We start from the raw sequence: 23229 nt of genomic DNA on the forward strand, positions 1-23229 counted from the left end.
AAAATGTTTATACTAAAGGAGAGAATTCTGAAATATTTTAAGTTTCCTAGGTGACTAGTTTTGGGTCTTTGAAGCCCACCTGTGAGGATGACAGTTACAGATATAGACTCTTTTTTTCCTTTTTTATATTTTAGTCTTTCCTTTCTATAAATCACAACAGCTTCATGATGGACCTTTGCACCAAAATGTCTAAAGCTTCCACAAGCTGTATTTTGCCAAGGATTTGGGAGTTGATTTTTATTTTGTATTCTCAATGTAGGCAATTCTTGTAGAAGCAAAATACTGTAATTAAATTGTCTTAGTATTGACAGTTTCTTTGTTGCATTTTTCCTATTCCCTTTTCACTAGGTCACCCTGATGGACTGGAGCAGATTAAAAACATGAATTCCAGCAATCCAAACCTATCAGCACTAACCTGAAAATGCTCTGCTCCATATTATTCAATACAATTTAAAGAGATGCAGGACTTCCTAGGTTAGGAAACTAACAAAGATACAGAATACCATTGAAAACATGAAATCACTCCTCTCTGCTTCCAAGACTGGCTTCAGAATTGGGATTTGCACAGGCCAAGTTGCTCATCAGTCCGTGTGACCTAGCAAAGGTCGTTCTCTTGGTGGAGGAAATTTCTGACCTCCTAAAGATGGGGGAATCAGGTTCACTAAGCAGCTCCAACACAAGCCTTTCATCCCTGACCTCCAGGCTGGATTCCTGCAACTCATTAGACAGTTACAGTGAAAGATGCTAATAGATTGCACATTCAGAGTCACTGATGCCTCAGCACCTGGGGTGAAAGTCTCTGCAGGCACAGTCCAAGATGCCACACATTACTTGCAGCCACTGCCACATGCCATAGGTTAAGTCACCTCAGCTCACCTGGGCTCTCAGCTGTCAAAGCTTTTCTTGTTATTTGGAAACAGAGGCAGAACAGAGTATCAGACGGACTAATAATCTGGATTTATCTTTACAGTTTTCACAAGCAGCCAAGTTTTAAGTTTTAAAAGCAGGGTATAAGAAAAAAGGTTAGGAGGAAGAAGCTTCAGAGGAAGGCAGAGATCACAAAGCAGCTCTGCCTAGTGGTAGAGAGGAAGAGCTGTGCCTGCAGCTCCTGCAGTAGAGGAGTAAACATTTGTGTTTTATTCCAGGAGACAGAATTGTGTACACACTCTATAAAAATGACACCAAGTCCAAATTACTATAAGGAACATTTTTTTGACATATGAAAATTTGTATACTATTAGAGCAGAGTGTTTCTACGCAAAGTTATATATGGCAAAATGTATTATTAGTGGAATAAAATAAGCAAAACTGGTATAAATATTGTGTTGGGGTGCTTTTCCTCTAAAAATAACTATGCTTTTATTATGGCATCTTGGTCTGACCCTTCTGCTTATCAGCACCCACATCCCTCCACACCCATGCCTGACTGATGCTGGCAACCAGTTACAGCCTGACTCCACCTCAGTGGGAATAAAAGGGAAAGTTTAAAGACACACAAATCTGTTATTGTTCAGGAAAATGATAAGTGTTATCAGTTATCAATGCATGAAAACCTTCTGAATATTTCTCTCTGCTAATGCTGTGCTCATTTTACAGGCTGTCTTTTTTTATCCCTATCAAATTCAAGGTCCTCCTTCTAAAGTCCTAGATGGATCAGGTCATGAAGGCCATTCAGAAACATCCTCCAAGATGTGATGCCTCTTGACATACATGTCCCACAGGCACCATGAAACATTAAAGTGACAAAACTGCAAGTACAAAGTTAAGATGGAGATTTCTTCAGGGATAGCCTGACAGACTGGGACCTACTCACAGAGAAAATCCAGAGCTCTGCAGGTGTCAGTGGCTTCCACAGCCACATGGAAAAGTTATTTCAGGGGATCCTCACTCGCATAATACTGACAACAAAGAAAGAGAGGTCAGCATGTCAGAAGTTACTAACAAATCAGTTTGCCAGAACAGCAAGAGAGACCAAACAGCCACGAGGAGTTGAAGCTGAAGCACATTTAAGTTCTACACCCCAAGACAACCATGAGAAGTTCTCTAATTGAATACAGGGACATATGTGATGTGCGTGATGTTTGCTATGCCTACAAACACCTCTGGTCCCTGAAGCTGCAGCTGAGGCAGAACAGAGCTGTAACAGGTGTGGGAGTGATGATGCAGAACCATTCCTGCCATTCACTGCTGAAGATGGGCAGCACTCAGCATAGCTCCAAGACACACTTCAGCTACAGCACAATGTGTCTTTTCATGACAGAGATCACAACTCACTACAGCATCCAAAACTGTGTCCATCACAGTTATTCACAATAATAAAGATTTCAGAGAAAGCACTTAAAGCCTTGCACTTATCCAAACTCTGCCTTAAGGGTTATGTGTGACCAAATTGTGCCATCATGAATCACATCCTGAAGGAGCATGGGGTGAAAAGCCCACATGAGGAATGCCTGATATCCATGACTCTGACACACATCACCAACAGTGTGCAGCTACCTCATCTAGGTTCAAAAATAATACACATCATTTGGGGACGTGCTAGTTTCCTTGTCACCAAATCAACATAATTAATTTAACCACTATCATTATAGCTGAACTTTCCAGCCCAGTCAAATTGAAATAAGTCAATTCCATCTGTGTACTTTTTTTTGGATGTTTTCCTTCCTCAGTGGCTAATTATTGAAGATTTTCTTCTAAGCCCTAATTCATGCCTCCTTCCTGCTGACTGCAGATAAAATGTCATCTGTGCAGGAGCTCATAATCAGCTGATTCTGACAAGCAGAGGATAAAGCACAAAAGGAAGAATATTGTTTTAAGGAGGGAGAAATCCAGATCTAACTACTGGGACTTTTGCCAGCAATCTCAATGTGAACAGAATAGAGGCCTCATTGAGACAGTGGAAATTAGACCCTGTTGCTTCTCAAGGGTTTTGTTTCCTTCTAGCTTTTTGGATGAAAAGACGATGAAACAGAGCAGTGTAGCCTCATCAGCATGATCAAAGCAAAGGGAAGGTGATAAAGCTAAAGGATACAGCAATGGAGAGGGTAAAACCCCACCAGACAGGGTCTGAGGTCTTGAGCACTTTGAGGATCGTCTGCCATTTTGTTCAAGTGCTTAAAAAAAACATAAAAACCTTCTCCAGGCTCAGAATTTGAAGATGCTCTTCATATATCTGGCAGTCTCTGAAATCTAAGAGATACATGTTCAACTCCTTGAAACACCAAGATCAGTTACTGCCCTTCAGCTTCTTAGTTCAAGAAATACCTCCCATGCAATGGGGAGGGGAGAGGGTGGAGAGCGAGAACACGGAGCTTTGAAATCAGAGAACAAAATCAGAGTCCTCCCATTTCATCCCTCCTGAACATGTAAGTCTGGCTGACCTCTTATTCTCTCCATTATCCTTCATCCTCTAAGAAGAGAAATCTAGAGAAGAAAACAAGAACAACCCAGCCTAATACGTTCGTTTTCTCCTCCTGATGTTTCGAGTTCTCTCCAGGGAGGAGTCACTGCCGTTAACACTGAGGGAAGACCGGCAGGATAATTTACTGAATCCGGGCTGAAGCCGCAGGTGTTGCATCCATCGGCCGGAGCCCGGCTCGGGCAGCCCAGCCGCCACCTGGTGACTGAAAACTCACACTGCGTTATTCCCTCAGCACTTACTCCTCCGTTACTTATCCCAGATATGCATGGAATAAATCTGACAATGTATCCCAAGGAGTAAGGAGCTCCGATTCTCTAGAGCTCAAATATACAATATAGATCCATTTTAGAAGGGAAAAAAAAAGGATAAATTTAATAAACTCAAGCCTTAGATTGCAGAGAGTGGTCGGAGGAGGAGTGGCTGGGTTGAATCTAAATTCAGGTACTACTCAAGAGCTTCCTCACATCTGTGCCTCTACTGACTTTCCACAGGAAGGAAGCAGCAAAATGACCACATTCCAAAGATCCATTACCTTTCTCTTTGCTTGTCCCCTGCAGCCCCAGCTGGCACCACTGTCCTGAACTGTCACACAGACTTGCTCTGAAACAAGACTTCAGTAAAAAGATTTGCAAGCTGAAAGCAGGAAAAGCAGGAAAATAGATTTCTATAACATGGACTATGGTGGTATGACCAAAAAGTGCTTTCAGTCAACATTTTAATAAGCTGTAACAAAATGTTTAGGACCATCATTTTTAGAAGGCAATAGATATTAACAAACAGAAGACTGCTTGAAAAATGTTTATGCTTAAAATATAATGACTACTGCACATATTCTTTTCAACTTTTATGCTCTAGTCAATGTATTATAATTGAGCTCTACTGAATTACTTTTCTAGTGGATAAATACTGTACACGCTGTACTGTGAAGAGACATCATGTAATGTATACTAATTAAGCCATTATATCTGTAGAGAAGATAGTATCTGAAATATCAAATTAGCAGGAATTAAACATCTCAGAGGATTAATGAAATGTTATGGAGCCATTCACTTCCAGGTCAACAGGTTCAATTTCAGCTTAGTTTAATAGTTATAATGAATTTATGTGCTGGAGATAACAATTCTCTGCATATGTCCATAAATCAGGGTTAGAGCCCCTAGCTCATACCAAGAGCAGCAGGCTTGAACCAGCACAGGCAGAACAAGGGAGCCAGGAATATTCTGCTAGGCCTGGGTTTGGCACACAGCCTGGGGCTTCAGGAGATCAAAGAGCACATTTCCTGCATGGCTGCAATGTGTGTAGGCAGCAGCGAGCGACACCAGAGACACTCAGTCAGTTCTCTTTACAGACCTGCCAACAATTGTCAGCCCCAGCAATAAAGTTATCACAGGAACAACATCCAGCCCCATCTCTTCTTTGACTCAGTGAGGAGCCTCTTCTGCTTATCCTGATTTCTCTCTCAGCAGCCCTTGCTCTTTCCAGCAGAGACACCTGCAGCTCTAGGAAAAGGTGGAGATGGGGCATGGGGCATAAACTTCTACAAGGCTTTATCTTATTTTTATTTACAATAAATATACAAAACAATCCCTGGTTTTGTTGTGGAAACACAAATTTGAGACCAAACTTATTTGAGATAAAATAACCAGCATGTCAAGATATGTAGGCATCAGCTCCTTAGTGATGATGGGCAGTGAGCAAACAACAACCAGTTTATGCATAAGAGAAAGTAGCTCAGAAATAACCACATTAAGAACAAATAACTGTAACCTAGCAGAGTATGAACAAAGAGGCACCTCGAAACTCTGCAGACAAATATTGAAAGGAGACAAACTTAAAAATGCAGAGATCATCCAAAGCCCATCACTTCAATTTGCTATGAGGACACAAACATTTTAAACTAAGGTCCTGCTCCAGATTTTTTTCTGGAGTTTCTGTGGAGCTTGGCTAAAATCTTCATCTTACTGACTCCAATATCTCCAACAGAACTGCTAGAAGGATCATCTATGCAGGTATTATGGAAAAACTGTATTTAGGAGATACTTCAGGTGATTTAGAAATGCCAGTTCTTAACATCAGTTCTTCCTGTGAGTGTTTAGCCCACACTCTGCAATATGGACAGGAAACCTCATGAAAAAACCCTGTACTGCTGACAGAAAAGTTATCCTGTCACCTCTACCATCACCACACTTTGGGATCATCTTGCTTCCCTTTCAAATGCTCCCAAGATCTGGAGAAACAAGGATCTTCACCAGAGAGTATCTGGATGGATGTAAAATAGCTTACATGACTATTACAGAGAAAGCAGGTTTTCAACCAAGGGTATTGAGATACAAACATCACACCAGGAAAAAAAAAGCTCTGGCAGCCTACATAATATGAGGAAAAAGCATCAAGCTTGCAGGATTGTTCTCTTTTAGAGACTACAAACAGAACTGAAGAACAAAGAGCATTCTAACAGCTGTTTGCTTTGCTTTCCTGGCACTTCTGTATTTCAAGTTTAAAGAAAAAAACCTGAAAAAAAACATACCTAACCAAAACAAAAGAGTAAACTTGATAAACCAAAAGGTAAAAGGAGCCATTTTTATTGCAGGACTGCCTTCAATGCACCTCCCCTGCTCACAAAATCTCTCAATATTTTCACTACAGTAGATGCATTAAGAGTGAAATTTGTACCATGTATTTACTCTTCCAGCAGGAGGCTGTGAAGCGCAGCACAAAGTACAGGAGGTGGAAATCCAGATGAATTTTTACTGGGCTATCTTAGCTTTTTTCACTTTAGCCACTATTCTCCTCTTACATACTGTGTTTCCAAGCACTGAATTCCTTCAACAGAACTTCTAGATCTGCTCCTTCTGTGCCATAGTGAGTTACAATTGCAATGGGAAGTTTCTACAGATAATCAGAAGCTTGCAATCACAGCATTTTTCTAAGGGATATAGTTTGAAATTCTATTTTAATGATTAATAACGTAATAATATATTACAATTTATCTATTGATATATTATGTATATTATTATATATGCCCACACAAAATCATTGTATGTTCTTTGACTTTAAAAGTGAAATGTTTACTATGGAAGGCAACGATTTTTTCAGTTCAAGAAAGAAAAAAGAAAATGCTTTAGCAATATAGGCAGATCCACAATAGAGTATTCAGCAAGAATTTAAGAAAAAAGTGCCCTCCAAGAGGCAGATGAACATAAGGCATTTTCTGTGTTGGACACAAGCAAAGCAGAAAGGAGAAACCCTTTCCAAAGCACTTGAGAAAAGTATTAAGGATGAATTAAAATGTAAATTAAAACCTGAATTTTTCAGCATCCCATCTTGTATGTAAAACTATACATTTGAAACAATTGAAACAGTATTTAAATACACAGTGTTCTAGTGTTGAGGCCTAACTCTTGTGTGTCTTGTGTGTGCACTTTATATTTGTGTGTATATGTTTGGAAAAAGAGGGGTGTGTTTTATTAGATGAGTATAGTTGGAAAAAATACATAATCCCCTTGTCAGTCTAATATAAGCTATTACCCCTCCCTTGAAACCTTTTCTCTCACATCACCATGATCATGGTTACAAGACTATTTACTTACAAATTTTAAAAAAGCTCCCTTGGTGAACTTGAAAATTTTATCTCCTGCCTTCAACTGCAGTACTTCAGTCACTTAAAACAGACAGCAGAAATATGAAATTTGTGTGGTTTCATACTTCATCCTGAATGCTATAAAAACTCTCGTTTGTTCTCCTTAGTCCTACCAGACACAAGCATCCAGTTGCATGTCAAGCAGCAGCCCTGGATAACAAAACAAGCTGTGACACGGGAGGAGAGAGAGGCAGCAGCGTTGGGGTTTTGGTGCTGCAGGATAAACTCTTGAGGTCCACAGGGAAATCTAAATGGTGTATTTTTCTGTTTCCCTTCAGGTGACAATGTCCAAATGCTGCAACACATCACTGAGCATCTGTTACAAAAACTCCTGTCACCAAGAATAAAAATGGATGGATGAATAATGGTCAGGCTGGACCTTCTGCCTCCTGCCAGCAGGATTGAGCAGAGATTTAAAAACAACTTGTAAGCAATATGCAGCCAATCTAGACCTATATAATCAGACCTAGAATCATCAGCATTACACACACATCAACTTACCTCTGAACAGAGACAAGGGACTTGCTAGTGTTTCTCAAAGGACCCAGCTTCATTGACTGAAGTCATTGAAAGCATTACTTGTTTCACAATCTGTTTTTCCAACTAAAGTCACTGACAGCACTGAATAGGTTATTTTTTCCTTCTTAGAAGTTTGCATTTTGATGCAACTGAAGAAATATGATTAAGCCTACCCTTCTTCATATAGAAAAAGAATGTTTCAAAATAGGATAACCTGTAAATATTTTGGATGTTTTCTTCAAGTAAGACATTACCATTTATGAAAGAGATGTTTGTTTTGATCAAATGAGTAACAAAAAGCATAACAGCAAATACATCTTAACAGATGAAGGAACAGGATTTCCCTTTTTTATTTTCATTCACTGCCAGCTCTTTCTACATCTTCCTGCAAGATCAACATTTCAGTATTTCCATCAACTGCGAAGTAAGGACAATTCAAACATGTGCAAACAGAGATTAACATGCTGGGTACAGTGGGTCACCCATCCTGAAAGGCAGAGCTTTACCTACATTGCCCATATTTGTCTCCAGGGTATAAAAAGTGTGGCTTTCAAGGGGAGGGAGGGAGGGATGCTCAGCTTTAGATGCCAGTTTCCTGACGAGAAGTCACTTTCATGATAAAGTCATCTGCAAAAGCTGTGCAGTCAAAAAACCTTGTATTTGTCTCCTATGTAATATGCTACACATCAGCAATCATTTCTATCCAAATGGATATATCCAAATCAAATGTTGGGGCAGCAAACCTGCCCCCTGATGAGGCACCCTGATCATTTAAAAAAGACAAGAGGCATCTTTGTAAAGCATTTGGTGCTACCACGATTCTTTCAGGGCTTCTTCCAGAAGGAAGACTCCCCTGAAAATTATTTCTCTCTATATTTTAAACTGAACTTGGTGCAACCCTTTCAGGTTACTTTGAAGAAAAATGTTGAATCAATCCACATTCTAAAATGCCTCAGAAAGAAGCAAAATCCCAGCAGTAAATCCACCTAATTAAGTGAGGGTGTATCTAGCCCATAGCTATTATCCCTTCCCAGCTTAATATTTTTAAACACCCTGTATGTGGAGCAGGCAGTAAGCTCTTCTCATTATTTCTCAAATGAAGCTGAGTAGATCTAACCCAAATTATGGCAAGATAAACCAGACAACTTAAGTGATGAAAATTGTACTTTTCCCTCTGCTTTAGGGACGCTTCTGGCTCATCTGTCCTCTGATCAAGGTGAGCCTGATAAAGCTGAAAATTACACTGTGTGACTGGATTGTATGAGATTATCTTTCCCCTGAGAAGTGATTTATTTTAGTAACTCTTAATGAATAAGGAACTTTCTGCTCCAGCACGCTGCTCTTCTTGTGTGGGCATGGTTCCTTATTGCTTTGAGTGAGAGATCACATAAAAGAAATGGAGAATCTGAGTGGCTACATCTTCTTCATGGTTCAAAGACAATTTTGTGTTGTAAGATAGACCTTCAGGGACCACCAGTTCCATAAAAAGTGAAAATTAAAGTCATCAGTTCGTGGGTTTAACTGCAAAAGTCACTGGCATATCTTCCACTTTTTGAGTGTGAGGAAAGTCTAGCTTTGGTTTTGAGGGATCTTGCTTGGTAGAATTTGGGGGTCCGCGACCTTTAGATGATTCCAGGAGATGTTGCATGTTAAGTTTGAAAATAAGGCGAGGATCTGGTCCAGAAAGAGATGGGCAATTGCAGCTCTCTCTTATTTTAAGAGCCTGTGAACACATAGGAAAACAAACCAAATAGGAAAAACAAGAAAGGTTTCAGTCAGTGACTTGGGCTTTCCAGTCAGGTTTGCATTTGCACATTGGTTAGAGTAATGAGCCTAAATTCTTACTGAACAACTTCTCAACAGAAACCAAGAATTCCTGTGACAAAATGGAGCAATATGGTAAAACAATGAGAAAAATGAAGAGTGAAATTATATTCTGACACCATGATCTCCAAGGATGGATACTCTAAAAGGTACAACATAATTAGACAGGCAGTTCTCCAGTGTTTTCTGTGATACTTGTGCAGATCAGTACCTTCAATTTACATTCACATATAAACTAAACTTTTTGTAGCCCTTTCAGGGTACTTTGAAGAAAAATGTTGAATCAATCCATATTCTAAAATGCCTCAGAAAGAAGAAAAATCCCAGCAGGGAATCCACTTAATTAAGTGGGGGTGTATCCAGCCCACAGCCCACACTGCACTCATATATTTATATTTACATTCAAATGTAAATGAAAATTACTGCATCAAGAAAAAAAAAAAGGGCTCTGAATAATTTACTACCTCAGACATATTCTATTATTGAAGTAACAATACACAGACATCTGACTTAAGAAAGGAGAGAAAATCTCCAATAACATAATGGACTTTTAACTGTTTGGCACAGAGATCCAGATTCATCAGTATAGTTAAACTCCTGTTACACAAGTGATCTCATCTCCAAGAAGCACTTGGAGTATTCCAAGTTTCCAAGTATTATGAGAAAATAATGTCACAAGAAAATAATTTTCTCTAGAATGTAACAATTTCTCTGGGTAAAAAGATCAGCAGTAAGAGACCAAACTTTAAGTTAGTCCTGCTCACTGAGTAAGTGTCATTGCTTGCATTTTACAAGTAAGAAAGTAGGGGCACAAAGGAGCCAGAGAATCTCCCAGAGAACCAAAATTCATTAGCACAAGCACATTCCCCCAGACCATCCTGTCTGCCTGGCAATCTGAGAAAGGAATGGCAGTGGGTGAATCTCACATCTCAAAGGCTCTGTGGAGATACTGATACCAACCTGTTCAAAGTTAAGTGTTTTAAAGGATGCTTAAGTTGTATTCATTGCCACAAAGCTGAACTTACCTTAATCAGACCACACAAACTGGCAGCTCCTGTGTTTGGCACATAACTGATGCAGTGCTTTTTAAGCAGCTGTACACAGAACTACTGGGATCCATGGAACCTCCTATAACTCATTTCAACCAATTAAGAAAAGTAGACCCTATGTATCATATAGCAAAATATTACATGTAGAACTCTAGAGGGTTCTACATCTCCACTGAGAACTACTTTTTTGAGATCTGCAAAATGAAACATCAAGACCAAAACAAGTCTGATGGTTACCATTAATCAACGGGCACTGTGGGATTGTCACATTTGTTCAGTATTGTCCTGGCCTCAATTAACAGCATAAACCATGGGCAGATTTACATCCAGTTCTGGTTTTAATCCTTTCATAGAAAAACCAGTTAAAAAGTGCATTTTATTCCACTTCACAATCATGGATTCCTGAAAAGCAATGGCCAGAGCTGTCCTGAGTTGTAGCCAGGTGCCTCCTGGCCAGTATTTGGGGCTGTCAGCAGAAAACACATGCTGATTAATTTGTTATACATGGATTCATGAGGAGGAAGAAAATAACAGTTTTCACAGCAGTCCTAGTATTGCATTGTAGACAGAACAGAAATTTTAAATCTGCTTTATATCCACTAGCTTTGTCTGAAATATCAAATCAAATATTCCAGTACAGCTCTGCATAAGCATTTACCCATCATTTTGAAACACTTTGATATTCTTCCACAGGAGGCACTGGAAACATCTTACTGCAGCAAATTTTGAAATAGAAGAGCAGAGCTTAACTCATTTTTTTGTGTAAGGAGGTTCCAAAACATATTTCTCCTCTAACTTTACTACAGTGAACTGATAGAGTTTGCTGTAAATGGCTAGAAACAAACAGAATTTAAAATTAACAAATGGTTTTGGAAAAAGACACATTTGAAAAATGTAGCAAGAGTTACTCCAGTTGTTTCTTGCTGAAATGTAAAATTGAAATTACTGGAGACATAAATCTGGATTAGGCATGCAAATATTGTTCCTGTCTAAGTTTTTAAAAATATAACTAAAGCTTTCACAGCTTGTTTTTCTACAGCATGATTGTCCATGTAGTCACCAAATGTAACTGTACTGCTGAACACTCTTCTGCTTCAGTGACCAATCCATTTCTAAACTGGCATTTATGATAAACCAAGTGTTTTCTGTTGTTGTCTTCTAGAACATAAGCTGCTACAAGACTGCATTAATGTCAAGCAGTGTTATTCAAGGCAAATGGGAATACAGAGATTTAGGTTGTATCCTGGAAAAGGCAACATAATCCTCTTTTAAACTAATTTAGCAAATTTGTATCTCTGCATTTTCCTGGCTATACAGTGCCTGACCTATTTCCATGGTTTCATTGAAGTCCCAACAGCAAAGATAAAAACCAGTACTTCAGGTGAACATTTTTACCCTGTGGATATCTGAGTTCTTGCTAGACATAAAGCTGTGCAAGGGGGTAGAAGGCAGCGATTCAACATCATCACCTCACATGCCACTGAAAAACTCCAGATATGGAAAGGAAAGCCAAGTTAACTTGTCACCTCTCTGCTCAGGACAGCTGGAACTACACATTCCAGTGAGGGCAGCCACCTGCCTGCTTACTGGTTCACGAGATCCCAAATAAACCATCCAGACTCTTGCTTGTAAGTTACAAAGGTGAAGCTGTTTTTCTTATTAATACAATCACAGTCACCTCCTGCAATGTTTGGGAGCAGGGAAGGCAGAAGAAAGGTCTCCCTCATCCTATCACCTTCATGTAAAACTACCAGCAGAGAGAAATAGAGAAATATGTAATTTTTAGTTCCCAATATTAATCCTTCACACTGTCACAGACACCAGACTACCTGCTGGTCTCAAGCCCTTACAGTCTTAATGAAGTAGCAGTAAAAAGATGATTAAAGGAATTGATAGACTTTACTGGATAGAAAAGAAAAGCAGCTTATATATAATGTTAATACTTCCAACCTTCCACTGATGTTGGCATAGGAAAGAAAAATTGTGACAAAATATTTAATAACTTTATAAGAAGGATAGAAATGCAGATAGAAATGTGGTTTTTATTCTTGTTTCCACCTTGATAGGGATTAATTAACATATTCTAGTACTAGAATTATCTGAAGTAATGTTCACATCGTAAGCAAAGGGCAAATATACCAACCCACTTTTGAAAAGGAAGGAAAATAAATGTATCTCCTGTATCAAAAGGCAGCAGAGGAAAAAGTATTAACTGCACAAAAATTAATAAAAAATAATAAGTAGCCAATGTGGATTTGACAAAAACATGTGCTTCCAAAAGTAAATGAATTAACTTTTTTTGACAAGTTGACTATCTAGCAAACAAGACAAGCAGTGCAATTGATATATCCCAACTTATAATTTATCTCCAAATGATGTCACCGTGGCATTTCCACAAGAAAGTGGAAACTGGACTTACAGTGAATCAAAAACGGAATCTGAGCCAACAACATGATGCTAAAAAAGCAAATGTCACATCAAGATGAACTTTTGTACCACAGGCAAGGCTCAGGAGATAACCTTCTGCTTTATTCAGTTTAGCTGAGGCTGCCACTGATGTACAGTGCTGCATTTCAACAGCACACTTGGAAACAGACACTGCCCCAAGTCAGAGAACACGAAAATAAACTACTGAGATGAACTAGAACATCCTGTAGCTTCTCTCTAGCACTACACTCCCACAGTCTCTCTGTCTCCAGAACAATCATCATCCTCACCCTTATACAGAATCATTTTAAGATTTCATTTTCTGAAAATAAAACACATCTCTCCAGCCTCCAAGCAGGAATTCCAAGAGATTTCTGTTTCCTATTTAGGAGTATACTCTATTTTCTTGGTTTACTATCCTAACACCTCCCTTTCTGAGGGGAATTACTTTTAAAACACAGCAAAACTTTTTTATTTGTTTTATTTCATTTCCAGGACAGCACTACTTTTTAACTGCTTATAGCTCTCTTGTTTACTGATTCCTCAGCATGGCTGTAGCTTCCAACTTGCTCAGAAAACCAGATGTAACATCTTTAACATTCATTTGATTTGCTCTCAGTCTTTTAATGACTTGAAAGGGATCCCTGTGATAGTTCCCCTTTAATTTACACTTCCTGAGACTGTTCAGTCACCTCATTGAGATGTGACATTTCATTACCTGAAGAAAAATTCTCACTTTATATGATTGCATCTTCTTGTGAACCTGCTTAGAAGTCGGTAGAGAAAGATTAGAGAAGTCCAAAATCTTGTCCCTATTTGTTCCAGCTATAGCAGCTGGTCTAATAAGAGATGTATTGTCCTGAAAACCATTTCAGCTCCAAAACCAGCAGCACATGACACCCAATAATAGTCATGATGGATCTGCCACTGAGTCTTAAGAAGTACCAGTTTCTTCACAGAGAGGTACTAAAGATAAAAAGGTCTTTTCTGATAACCTGGCTTCTCTCCTGGGCTCTGAGTATCTAATGGCAATTAATAAAAAATAATGGTATTAATAAAAATGGTATTAATAAAATAATGGTATTAATAAAAAAATTAATGGTATTAATAAAAACATAGTCAACATTCTGTTCTAAAAAGCTCAAAGAATGTGAACAATGAAACAAAAAGGGGCTGATATTGAGCAACAATATCATGAGATTCCCTTTCCATGCCTGAAATCCAGCCTGAAGGCAGCAGCTCCCACAAGAAGGGGAGTCAATGTTTCAGACAAGAAGCCTCCTCTACCCATTTTCTTTCATCTTTATTCCAGTTTTGTAGTGCCAACCTCACTTATCTTGTGAACTTGCTAAAAACAGGAAGCCTTCAGCCCCTGTTTTCTCATCCTACTCCAAAGAACATTTAATGTAAAAGGCAAACAAAAACATCTCCCCTCAATTATCTTCTGGAAGATCTTCCCAGCCTTCACTGCTCTTGGAAGTTGAGAGGAGCTGTAAAAAGATGAGGGCTGCTCCACCTGCTAAACTATGAGAGATGAGACAGAAATAACAGTTCTACACAGTTGCTCAGTTATTTATTTGCTCAGGCCTGGGGTAGAACATAAGAAGTAATTTATTTCATTACCTCTTTATAAGCCAGTCAACAACTCTATGAAAATAAACGATTCTGAACCCTTTATGTTCAATCTAGCTAAAACTGAGGCTCCACAACAAAAATCATTTTCTATTCAGCTGCTCAAATGTGTTCGAAAATCCATCAAAAACATTTTCCCAGCCTGCTTTTGCAAAGTACAAACTTTGTGTATATTAATTTGAAATATCCAGTCTAGCCACTCTCCAGTCTCCTATCCCTAATGCTGACTTTGACTTATGCCACCATTTGGAATATTTACTGTATTCATTCTCATCAAAGGATTCATGAAACTCTTTTTTTTCTCCTTTGAAGTCAGCAAACACCTCAATATTTTAGTGCTCCCTCTGCCAATAAATCTTCAAGTGTCTTTACAGTTTGGAACTGACAAAAGACTTAAAGTGACAGAGAGTTAAAAAAAAAAAAATAGTTGGTGATAAAAAAGAACATTTCCAAACACAGTTCAGCTTGCTGAAAAACAGTGTCGCAGTGGAGTGCTTTAACACTCTATTTTATTTTTTCATTTGCTACAAAAGCAAGAGAAGTCAAGAAAATTTAGGGCTCCAACTTAAAAACTGCCTTTCCAAAATGGCAAAAAAATAGAAAGAGTGGATGAGACCTGTGGCACTGTCACATCTATATCAAAAGGCCATTCAAAGAAAAAAAATTACACTTTGATCAGAAAAAAAACCCCAAACCACTTGGAATATGATTACAGTTTATCTGTGCTATCTTACTTTTTCCTCATTTAATAAAACCTTTAAGGTTGAAAGCTTTGCAATGGAGAATTTCTGTAAGGATAAAGAGAAAGGTAAGCATGGTGCTATGAGAGTAAATTGTGAATCAATACCAAAGCAGCTAATTAATCAATTAATACCAAACTACTTCTGGCAAGTTTCCTAAGAGGAAAAGCCAATTCCCTGAGCCCTGCTCACCTCTGGGATGAGGCGGTCCAAGTGCTCAGCTCTGTTTTCATGGGAAGGGTGTGTGGAGAGCCACTCTGGCAGCTTGGGCTGCCCCTGGATGGTTTCTGCCAATTCCATCTGCTGCCAAAAGACGCTGCTGGCTCTGACATCCACACAAGCCTGAGAGCAGAAGGGAAATGGAAACACCACTGGATGCTTAAAGTAATAAATGCACAGTCTGATACTGAATTACAAAAGACATCTCAAATTTAAAGTTTCTAAAGACTGTTTAGATGGTCCTTATATCTGACAGTAAAAAGCTGTTCCAAAATATCTAAAAGTGAGAAAAAACTCATGCATTCCTTTTAACACCTATGCCTTAAAAAAATTACACCTGAATTAAGAAAATTGAGGAAGGAAAGGTTTACAATTTCTGGCATATACTTGTTCTTTAAAAAAAAGCTCAGCTGCAAATTCAAGTTATATTTACTAGGATAAATTAATCATCTCCACAGTTTTAGGCAAAGTTACAGGAAGAAGCTGAGAGTCAAAAATACAAGGTGATAATAGTTCATACATAAATATACCTAAACAGTAACTGGAAATGCTTTCTGTAATTGGTTACACGGCCTTTCATGGGTGATCTGTGGAGTCCATGACACAATAGAACAGTAATTCTGTAGAATTCCTGACTCTCTTCAAGAAGCATATGTTTAACTATAGAAAGTCATAGAACAGTAACTTTTAGAATTGCTTTTGTGTATCACCACAGACTTCTCTGTTTTTACATTTAAGTATAGAAGAAAAATAAAGATTTCTTACACTGACCTTTATTTGCTAAGAAAAAAAGAGGGACAAGTAGTCAGAAGATAAAATTACTTCTTTCCATTCCCTCACCCAGGAATAGATGTGGTGCTTTATCCTTTGAATTTATTTATTTAAATTATTATTATAAAAAGGTTATCTGCACAAGCAGAGAAATGCTCATATGTCACTTATTTCTTTTTTGATATGGCCATACTTTTTCAGTATTAGAAAGCAGTGAGCACAAACACAGCAATTACATTCTTTAATGGATTGTATTATTCTTGACAACTACAAATTACAAATGCAGTTTTAATCTCACAATCAAAGTTAATTTTAAAAACCCTTCCTTAAAGAAACATTAGTATTAAAAGGAAATTTGGCTAATGAAATATTAACACTAGATGGTGCTGCTCTCACTAGCATCTCACACATAAGTCTATGGCACTTGGCCAGAAATCAAAGAGTTGGTTCAGTTCCTTTAATATAGACTTAAATTCCCCAGCAGAAAAAAAAAGTAATTGAAAAATAAACTATGAAAAAATGCTAAGTAGCTTCTGACCAAATTTTTGCATTACTTTAGCAAAGCTGTTTTGTTGTTATGGCTGTATTTTACTTAAATCTTTAAATCTTCACATATAATTAAATCCTACTTATGGAAGATCCCTATTTAGAGTTCTCCTCTTTACAAATACATGGAGTTTTCTTCCAATAGCAACAAACTACACAGAAAGGAGACTGTGCAGGTAATGCACAGCTTTACACACTTCAGTGTATTACACACAATTAGCCACAATGACTTTGTCTTTCCCTAAAAAGTATTTTATTTCCCACCACTTCATAAAACTACGTATCTTCAAAAACTTACAGTTTACCTCCATGTGAAGAAGGAAACTCCCTCTGATTGTAACAGAAACTAAAAGATGTCTGGTACTTTTTTTTTTGCTAATTTCATTTTTATTGCTAATAAAACCAATCAGTTGTAGTTACCTTTGCAGCAAACTGAAGTCCCACTTTATCAGCTTCAGCCTCCAGGGTTCTGCTGTAGGGTCTATCAAACATGAACTGCAATGAAACACATCAAACCTCTGTTCCTGGGTCTGGAATGTGTACAAAGATGAAGCCTCATAGCTGTCTTTTAACCTTCTCATAAGAAGTGGGGTTTATCTATCATGCTCACATTGCATGTGATCAGTATTCATTTTCTTAATGTAATCTCTAATTCCATTATGTGTAACTCATTGATCCTGTATTCAGTTGAAATTAATTCAAATTAGTTATATTTTTATGGGCACTATCAGCAGCCAATCTCATTTTGCAGAAACTGAAAGCTAAATACCAACTTTTCACCAGAATATTTTCATTTCACTCTTCCATTGACATCAAGATTTTCTTGCAGCAACTGTATATAAAAAATTCCAGTGGTTCCCTAAACTTTTATGATGCTTTTAAGCATGGTATCATCTATTTCATATGGCAAACTGCCCACAATAAGGAATGTAGCTATAAATATTTGCATGCAGAAATCACTCCTTTGCCATGACTATCCCTAACACAATCTGCAAATTGCCCTTGAGAAATCAAACTAGAAGACATAAAGCTGACCAAACTTCCCTCCCATTTTTCTAGAGCATTACCACACCCTAAGAGGCAGTGGTGGTTTTCTCAAATGTAATTCATGTAGATTTGGGCAGTCTCTCATGTTATAGTAAATGCAAATCAGGACTTGTTTAAACAGCCTGCTCCTGCAGAGATAAGGAACCTGTCACAACATCCTGGTTTAGTCATCCATTAGGAAATGTGAACTGAGCAATGGCAAATGTGCAAGGTTAGAGAAGAGGGAAAGGTCTATCAGCTCAAAAAGGTTCTATCAGCTCTTTATCTGGCTATAGAAATTTGTCCTCCTTAGAAGTTTCAGGGGAAAAAAACACCAAAAACCAACCAACAAACCACAAAGCAGTTTGAAATGAAGAGCACCAAGGAAGTGCTCCAGTCCCTTGAATACATAAAGGTAACTGTAACTTTTTGCTACTTTCCCAAGTCAAAAACAGAAGCCAACCAAAGCCAGCTTTAAAAGACAAACATGTTGGTTTAGAAGTCAGCAGAGATGAGGGCACTTTCTAAATTCTTAGTTTCCACACAGACCATAAACATTGCAATTATAAAAATATTTTTTAAATCCTCTGATGATAAAGTAATTCCTTGAAGTGGAATTCATATTTCTATTGCCTTGAAAAGTCCTCCAGGTCTGTTGGTGCACATATATTCACTAAACAGCAAAGAAACCCCTGGCTAGTCTGAAGCACCATTTCCTAGTTAGCCATATAAACTATTTGATTAATTATTACACATCTTTTAGACAGAGATGAAATTTGTAACCTACAAAAGAGTCCTGAGTTATATAGCATACAGTGGTATTCATCAGCTATTGAAAAATGGAATTGTTTAAAAAATCTTTTGTGAATGTGCTACAGTGAAAAATTAGAACTTCAAACTCTGATCTAAAATCCTTGTCAGAAATTGGACACAAAAAAAGATTAATTTGATTTTTCAGTTTGATTATCAGAGCTACCTGTGTATGTTGAAGAAAAGGGAGTTCCAGGGATGTTGAATGCCCAAAATCACCAGTTTTCACATGAAATACAAATCCTATGGCGTGAGGTGGACAAGAAAGAAATATGAAGTACTGTATCTGTACCTACTGGTGTGTGGGGCACGAGTAAAACTCAGAGCCATGCTTGGTGTTATTCCAAGAATAATTCCTAGGCTTTAGTTCCCATATAAAATAACTACTGCTCTATAACAAAGCCAATATGCTGCAGTCCAGAAATACATGCTTAAGGAAAAGCCCCAAATAAATGTAATAAGAAAAGTTAACAATTTATTAAGGAAAAAAAATCCAGTTTCTTTGGGGGAAAGGCAGAACTGGAGCTCACATGCCCAAAGCCCTACAAAGAATCACTGGAAAACACTTAGAGTCAATAATAAAAAATACACAGTAGTCACCAGGTCAAAAAGTCAAGCCTCTAAGGACCTAAGAGAAAAACAAATATTGAAACAGAAGCAAGTACCACAGCATGACTTAAATAACCCTTTCACAGAATGGGATGCTAAAGCTTTGAAAAGCAAAATACCATTATGGAAGAAGAGGAAGAGAAACATCCTGAGAAAATGTGCAGAAAAATTCACTTTCATGTAGGCACAACAGGCAAATACTGAATGAGAGAAACACACACTGCACTCTTGGGTGACTATAAAAACTAAGTTTCCTATTCAGCTTCTTTTGTCTATGGGATGAAAGCTTTGCAAGTATTTATCACTTCAACATTATTGGAGCTTGATCAGCCTTTTAAACCAGGACAGTATCCCATAGATGATGTTTCCTTTGCACAGGACTTGGAGTTTAAACCCAGATTTCCTTTCCAACCTAAAGTACAACTCCAACCCATGATGCCAAAGTACCCATTCTCTGTGGAGAGGAGAAGAGATGCTGACAGGGAGTTGAATTTTGCTGTCTAAATTATGAGTAGTCTCAAGATTCATTCACACTTTGTTTTTGCCAAATTCAGCTCTTCAAAATGCTGGCTAGAATTCATCAATGTATTGGTTTCTTAGCTACTTGTGCAAATATCCAAGCTCTTAAGAGATAATTTATGTTCAGAATCCACACATCTACCCATTAGCATAAGAACTACCAAAACAGATTGGTTATGTTTAACTTCATGTTTTTGAGGAACTGGGGGAAATCTCAGGAAAAGCATCAAGTCAAAGAAACCAGAGATCTTTCACTTCAATTCAGATTCCAGTTTTATGATCTAAGCAAATTTCTATTTAAAAATATACTTTTTAAAAAAAATAAATGGATCAGTAATTGTCCAAGGAGTAAATTAAACTGCTGAAGAAAACTGGCACCAGAAAGCCTCTGAATTTTACTTTGCTGAAATATTTGCTGGCTGAAAAGATTATTTTAGTAACTTGTACTATAGCACGGTTTATATAAAGGGTGTTTAGATTCTCAATTTTTTAATCTTGGAAACCATTCTTACCACCAACAATATATTTAAAGAATTCCATATATTTTATTTGATTTAGGAAGAATTTAACAACTACTTAAGATAAAAACATGCCATTTTACTACATACAACTTTAAAGGGCAAGTTACCTTTCTAAAAGACAATCATCTGTCTTAACTGGCAAGCAGGTTCCTGCAGCCTGTGCAACTAAATCCAGTCATTTAGGGAAACCTAAAGTTCTTCAACATGACAAATGAAAATCAGCATCAACTAAAGCAGAATCCAATTTATAAAAACATATTCCATAACACTCAAATATTAATTTTTGTTACATTTCTCCTCTTGCCTTTCTCCCCAAACTTACTATTTAGTGTAGCAAAAGATTAACATTATCTTTCCAAGGAAATCAGGAAGGACAGTAGAAAACATCAGTCTTACCTCCTGCAACTTGCTCTGAATCCACTGGCCAACAACTGCCAAACTATCACGAGGACAGATGGCCCAAATCATAGTGAGAAAGATGAGTGAGAGAAAATCCAAGAAATGAACCAGGCTGGCTTTCTCTGCCTGCAAACAGAAATTTTCATTCCTTACTGTCTGACATTTCTTTAGAACATAAAACAGAATTTGGAAACACTTTAAAAGTCACTGATTTTTTTTTTTTTTCCTGTGGAGCCACAGGAAGAGGGCAAGCACAACATTCCCTGCTTGTATCAAAACAAACAAACAAAAAATCCAGTTGGATACAAGGTACTTTCAGGCCAGAATTCACGTAAGCTGCATACAGCTGGAACAAATACATTCTGTCTGTCAGACTCTGAGAGATTCAAAGGTTGAGGTAGGATGGAGGCAACAAGCAGAAAAAGTTCTTCAGTAAAAAGGCCAGGAAACACCTCAGTGTGAATAAAAAGTCTATAAAAATAACTCAAAGACTGTTCTTTACATTAATTTGAAAAGAGATAACACATCACTGAAACAGGATCACTAATGGCATAAGGGGACAGTACACAGAATGTATTTATCTTTTATTTTCTGCTGCTTTCCTTTAAATTTAGAATCCAAGAGATTATTCTGTTTTCCAGAGCTCTATTTGACATTGATCAGAGCATTTACAAACAGGATCATGCAATACTTCTCTCTGTGCCAGCTGGGTGATTCCATACAAACAAGATAAGTTCTTCTTTATTGTCAGAAATATTTTTTTAGGAGTTTAAAGGGTTGTTTGGCTGAACCGAGCCCAAGAAACAATGATGTGAACTGTTGCTCACCCAAAATCATACAAGAACCAAGCTCTGGGTATTCTAGAATTTGACATTCTAAAACTGTGTGCTCCAATAATAACAGCATCAAGTATTTTGAGATACACTTCTGCAGGTATGAACAATTATAGGAGTAACAGAGCTGCTGAGTACCTCCAGTTCTTTATGTCTGTGTTATAAGAGAGGGATCTGCAGACCAAGCTCTAAATGACTCTTGAAAGTGAGTCATAATTTACCTGTACAACTGTGAATAAAGCCCTGGCAGCCTTTGTGTTAACAGGTCTTCTGACAGTTATTAAGTGCCAGACAAATAATGAGGATCTACTGTAGCAGGCTACTCATTTCAAACTCAATTTTGCATTAATTAGATAGAGTCACACTGAAAACTTGGTTGGTAATGATAGGGAAAATCATAACTAGAGTAATTAGAATTAATAATTTAAGAATATTAGACAGCTTTCTTTAAAGACTTACTGCATGTTCCAGCACAGCATGAGCTATTTCATGTCCTAAAATAAATGACAGCTGATGAATATCAGAAACTGCATCCAGTAACCCAGTAAAAACAAACACTTGACCATTCTGTAAACAAAGAGAACAAAAATTAAGTGGGAGACATATCAAGTGCTATTTTGATATTTTTTGTGTGTGTGTGGTGTACAACTTACTGGAAGCACAAAAGCATTTACACCTGGTTCATCCACCACGTGGATAACCCACTTGAGAGCTGAGACTTGGGGGACGTCCTTGTTGCTTTCAGACAAATGCCCAACAACTCTCTCCACAACCTGGTAGCGTGCATCTGTCTCAGGTAACATCTGATTTTTGAACTGCTCCATCCACTGAAAAAAAAATTCATTGGTCCTAATTTTTAAGGTGGACAAAATGCATACAAAACATGTAATTTGAAAATATCCTGTACTTGTTCTGTTCTTATCTCGTGTCTCTGACAGAGGGGAATATGGATACATTTGGATATGGCTTATCAAGTTTCACTTTACAACAGGAAATCACAGAACTCAAAATTACAGGGACTAGTTCAATGGACAAGAAATAGTTAAGAATGTTTGCTACGTGCATGTTATATGCTTTGTAGCCATTATGTGCTTCTCCTGGAAAGGGAATTCTAAAAAACGATGGGGACAAGATCAGGAGGTAACAGGGGACCCTGCAGGGTTCTGAGCATGAAGTTCAAAACTCATCAAGGACACTACAAGGTTTGTTTGCCCATTTCATTAACAGGACTATCTCATCACTAAAACAGCAACAATTTTTGAGTACTTTCAATTTCTTGTCTAGAATCTTACCATATCATACTCCATCTGTGACAGCTCCCTAAAATGCTCTTTGCCAAACACCAACAGTCGAGCACGCCCAGTGATGGGTGTCTCCTCCAAGTGGGTAAAATAAAACATGACAAATACAACTCCCAAGCTGCTGACACCCAGCAGGATCTTCCATTTGTTTTTTCTTGCACTTTCTTTGAAGAGTTCCCGTTTATTAGGAGGAAGTGCCTTCCACCACTTTCTTATGCTCCTGTAAGATACAAACAGTGTTAACTTAGGGCATATTTGAAAAGGAATTTGTTACTGTATTCTCTATTACAGCCTCATGTCATGTAGGAGCTTATGGGGGGGGGGGGTTATACTTTAACTGGCTTCCACTCCACTGCCTTTCTTCCCTCCCACAGAAGAAGGAATGTCCCTGAGTGTCTTGGCTCATCTCCCTCTACCACATGT

At 37.9% G+C, this 23229-nt stretch overlaps 1 protein-coding gene across 9 annotated transcripts in view; it reads right to left on the minus strand.

Moving 5' to 3' along the window:
* The window catches only part of OMA1 (OMA1 zinc metallopeptidase), a 45478-nt gene that overhangs the window by 20617 nt on the left and 1632 nt on the right, over positions 1–23229 (minus strand). For 2 of the 9 annotated variants that reach the window (XM_053985548.1, XM_053985549.1), the window contains exons 3-9: positions 22798–23026; positions 22159–22332; positions 21965–22072; positions 20670–20798; positions 17209–17283; positions 15445–15594; positions 7893–9303 (exon numbers count right to left, since the gene is read on the minus strand). In XM_053985548.1, the coding sequence (XP_053841523.1) occupies positions 9085–9303; positions 15445–15594; positions 17209–17283; positions 20670–20798; positions 21965–22072; positions 22159–22332; positions 22798–23026 (1084 nt within the window). In that variant the 3' untranslated portion in view covers positions 7893–9084. Of the gene's footprint in view, positions 1–3953; positions 4033–4437; positions 4921–7892; positions 9304–14330; positions 14405–15029; positions 15301–15444; positions 15595–17208; positions 17284–20669; positions 20799–21964; positions 22073–22158; positions 22333–22797; positions 23027–23229 lie in introns of those variants that run through there. The other 7 variants (XM_053985554.1, XM_053985555.1, XR_008438440.1 and 4 more) reach the window with 6 other exon arrangements.

Source organism: Vidua macroura, chromosome 9, assembly GCF_024509145.1.
Source record: "Vidua macroura isolate BioBank_ID:100142 chromosome 9, ASM2450914v1, whole genome shotgun sequence".
NCBI classification, from domain to species: Eukaryota; Metazoa; Chordata; class Aves; order Passeriformes; family Viduidae; genus Vidua; species Vidua macroura.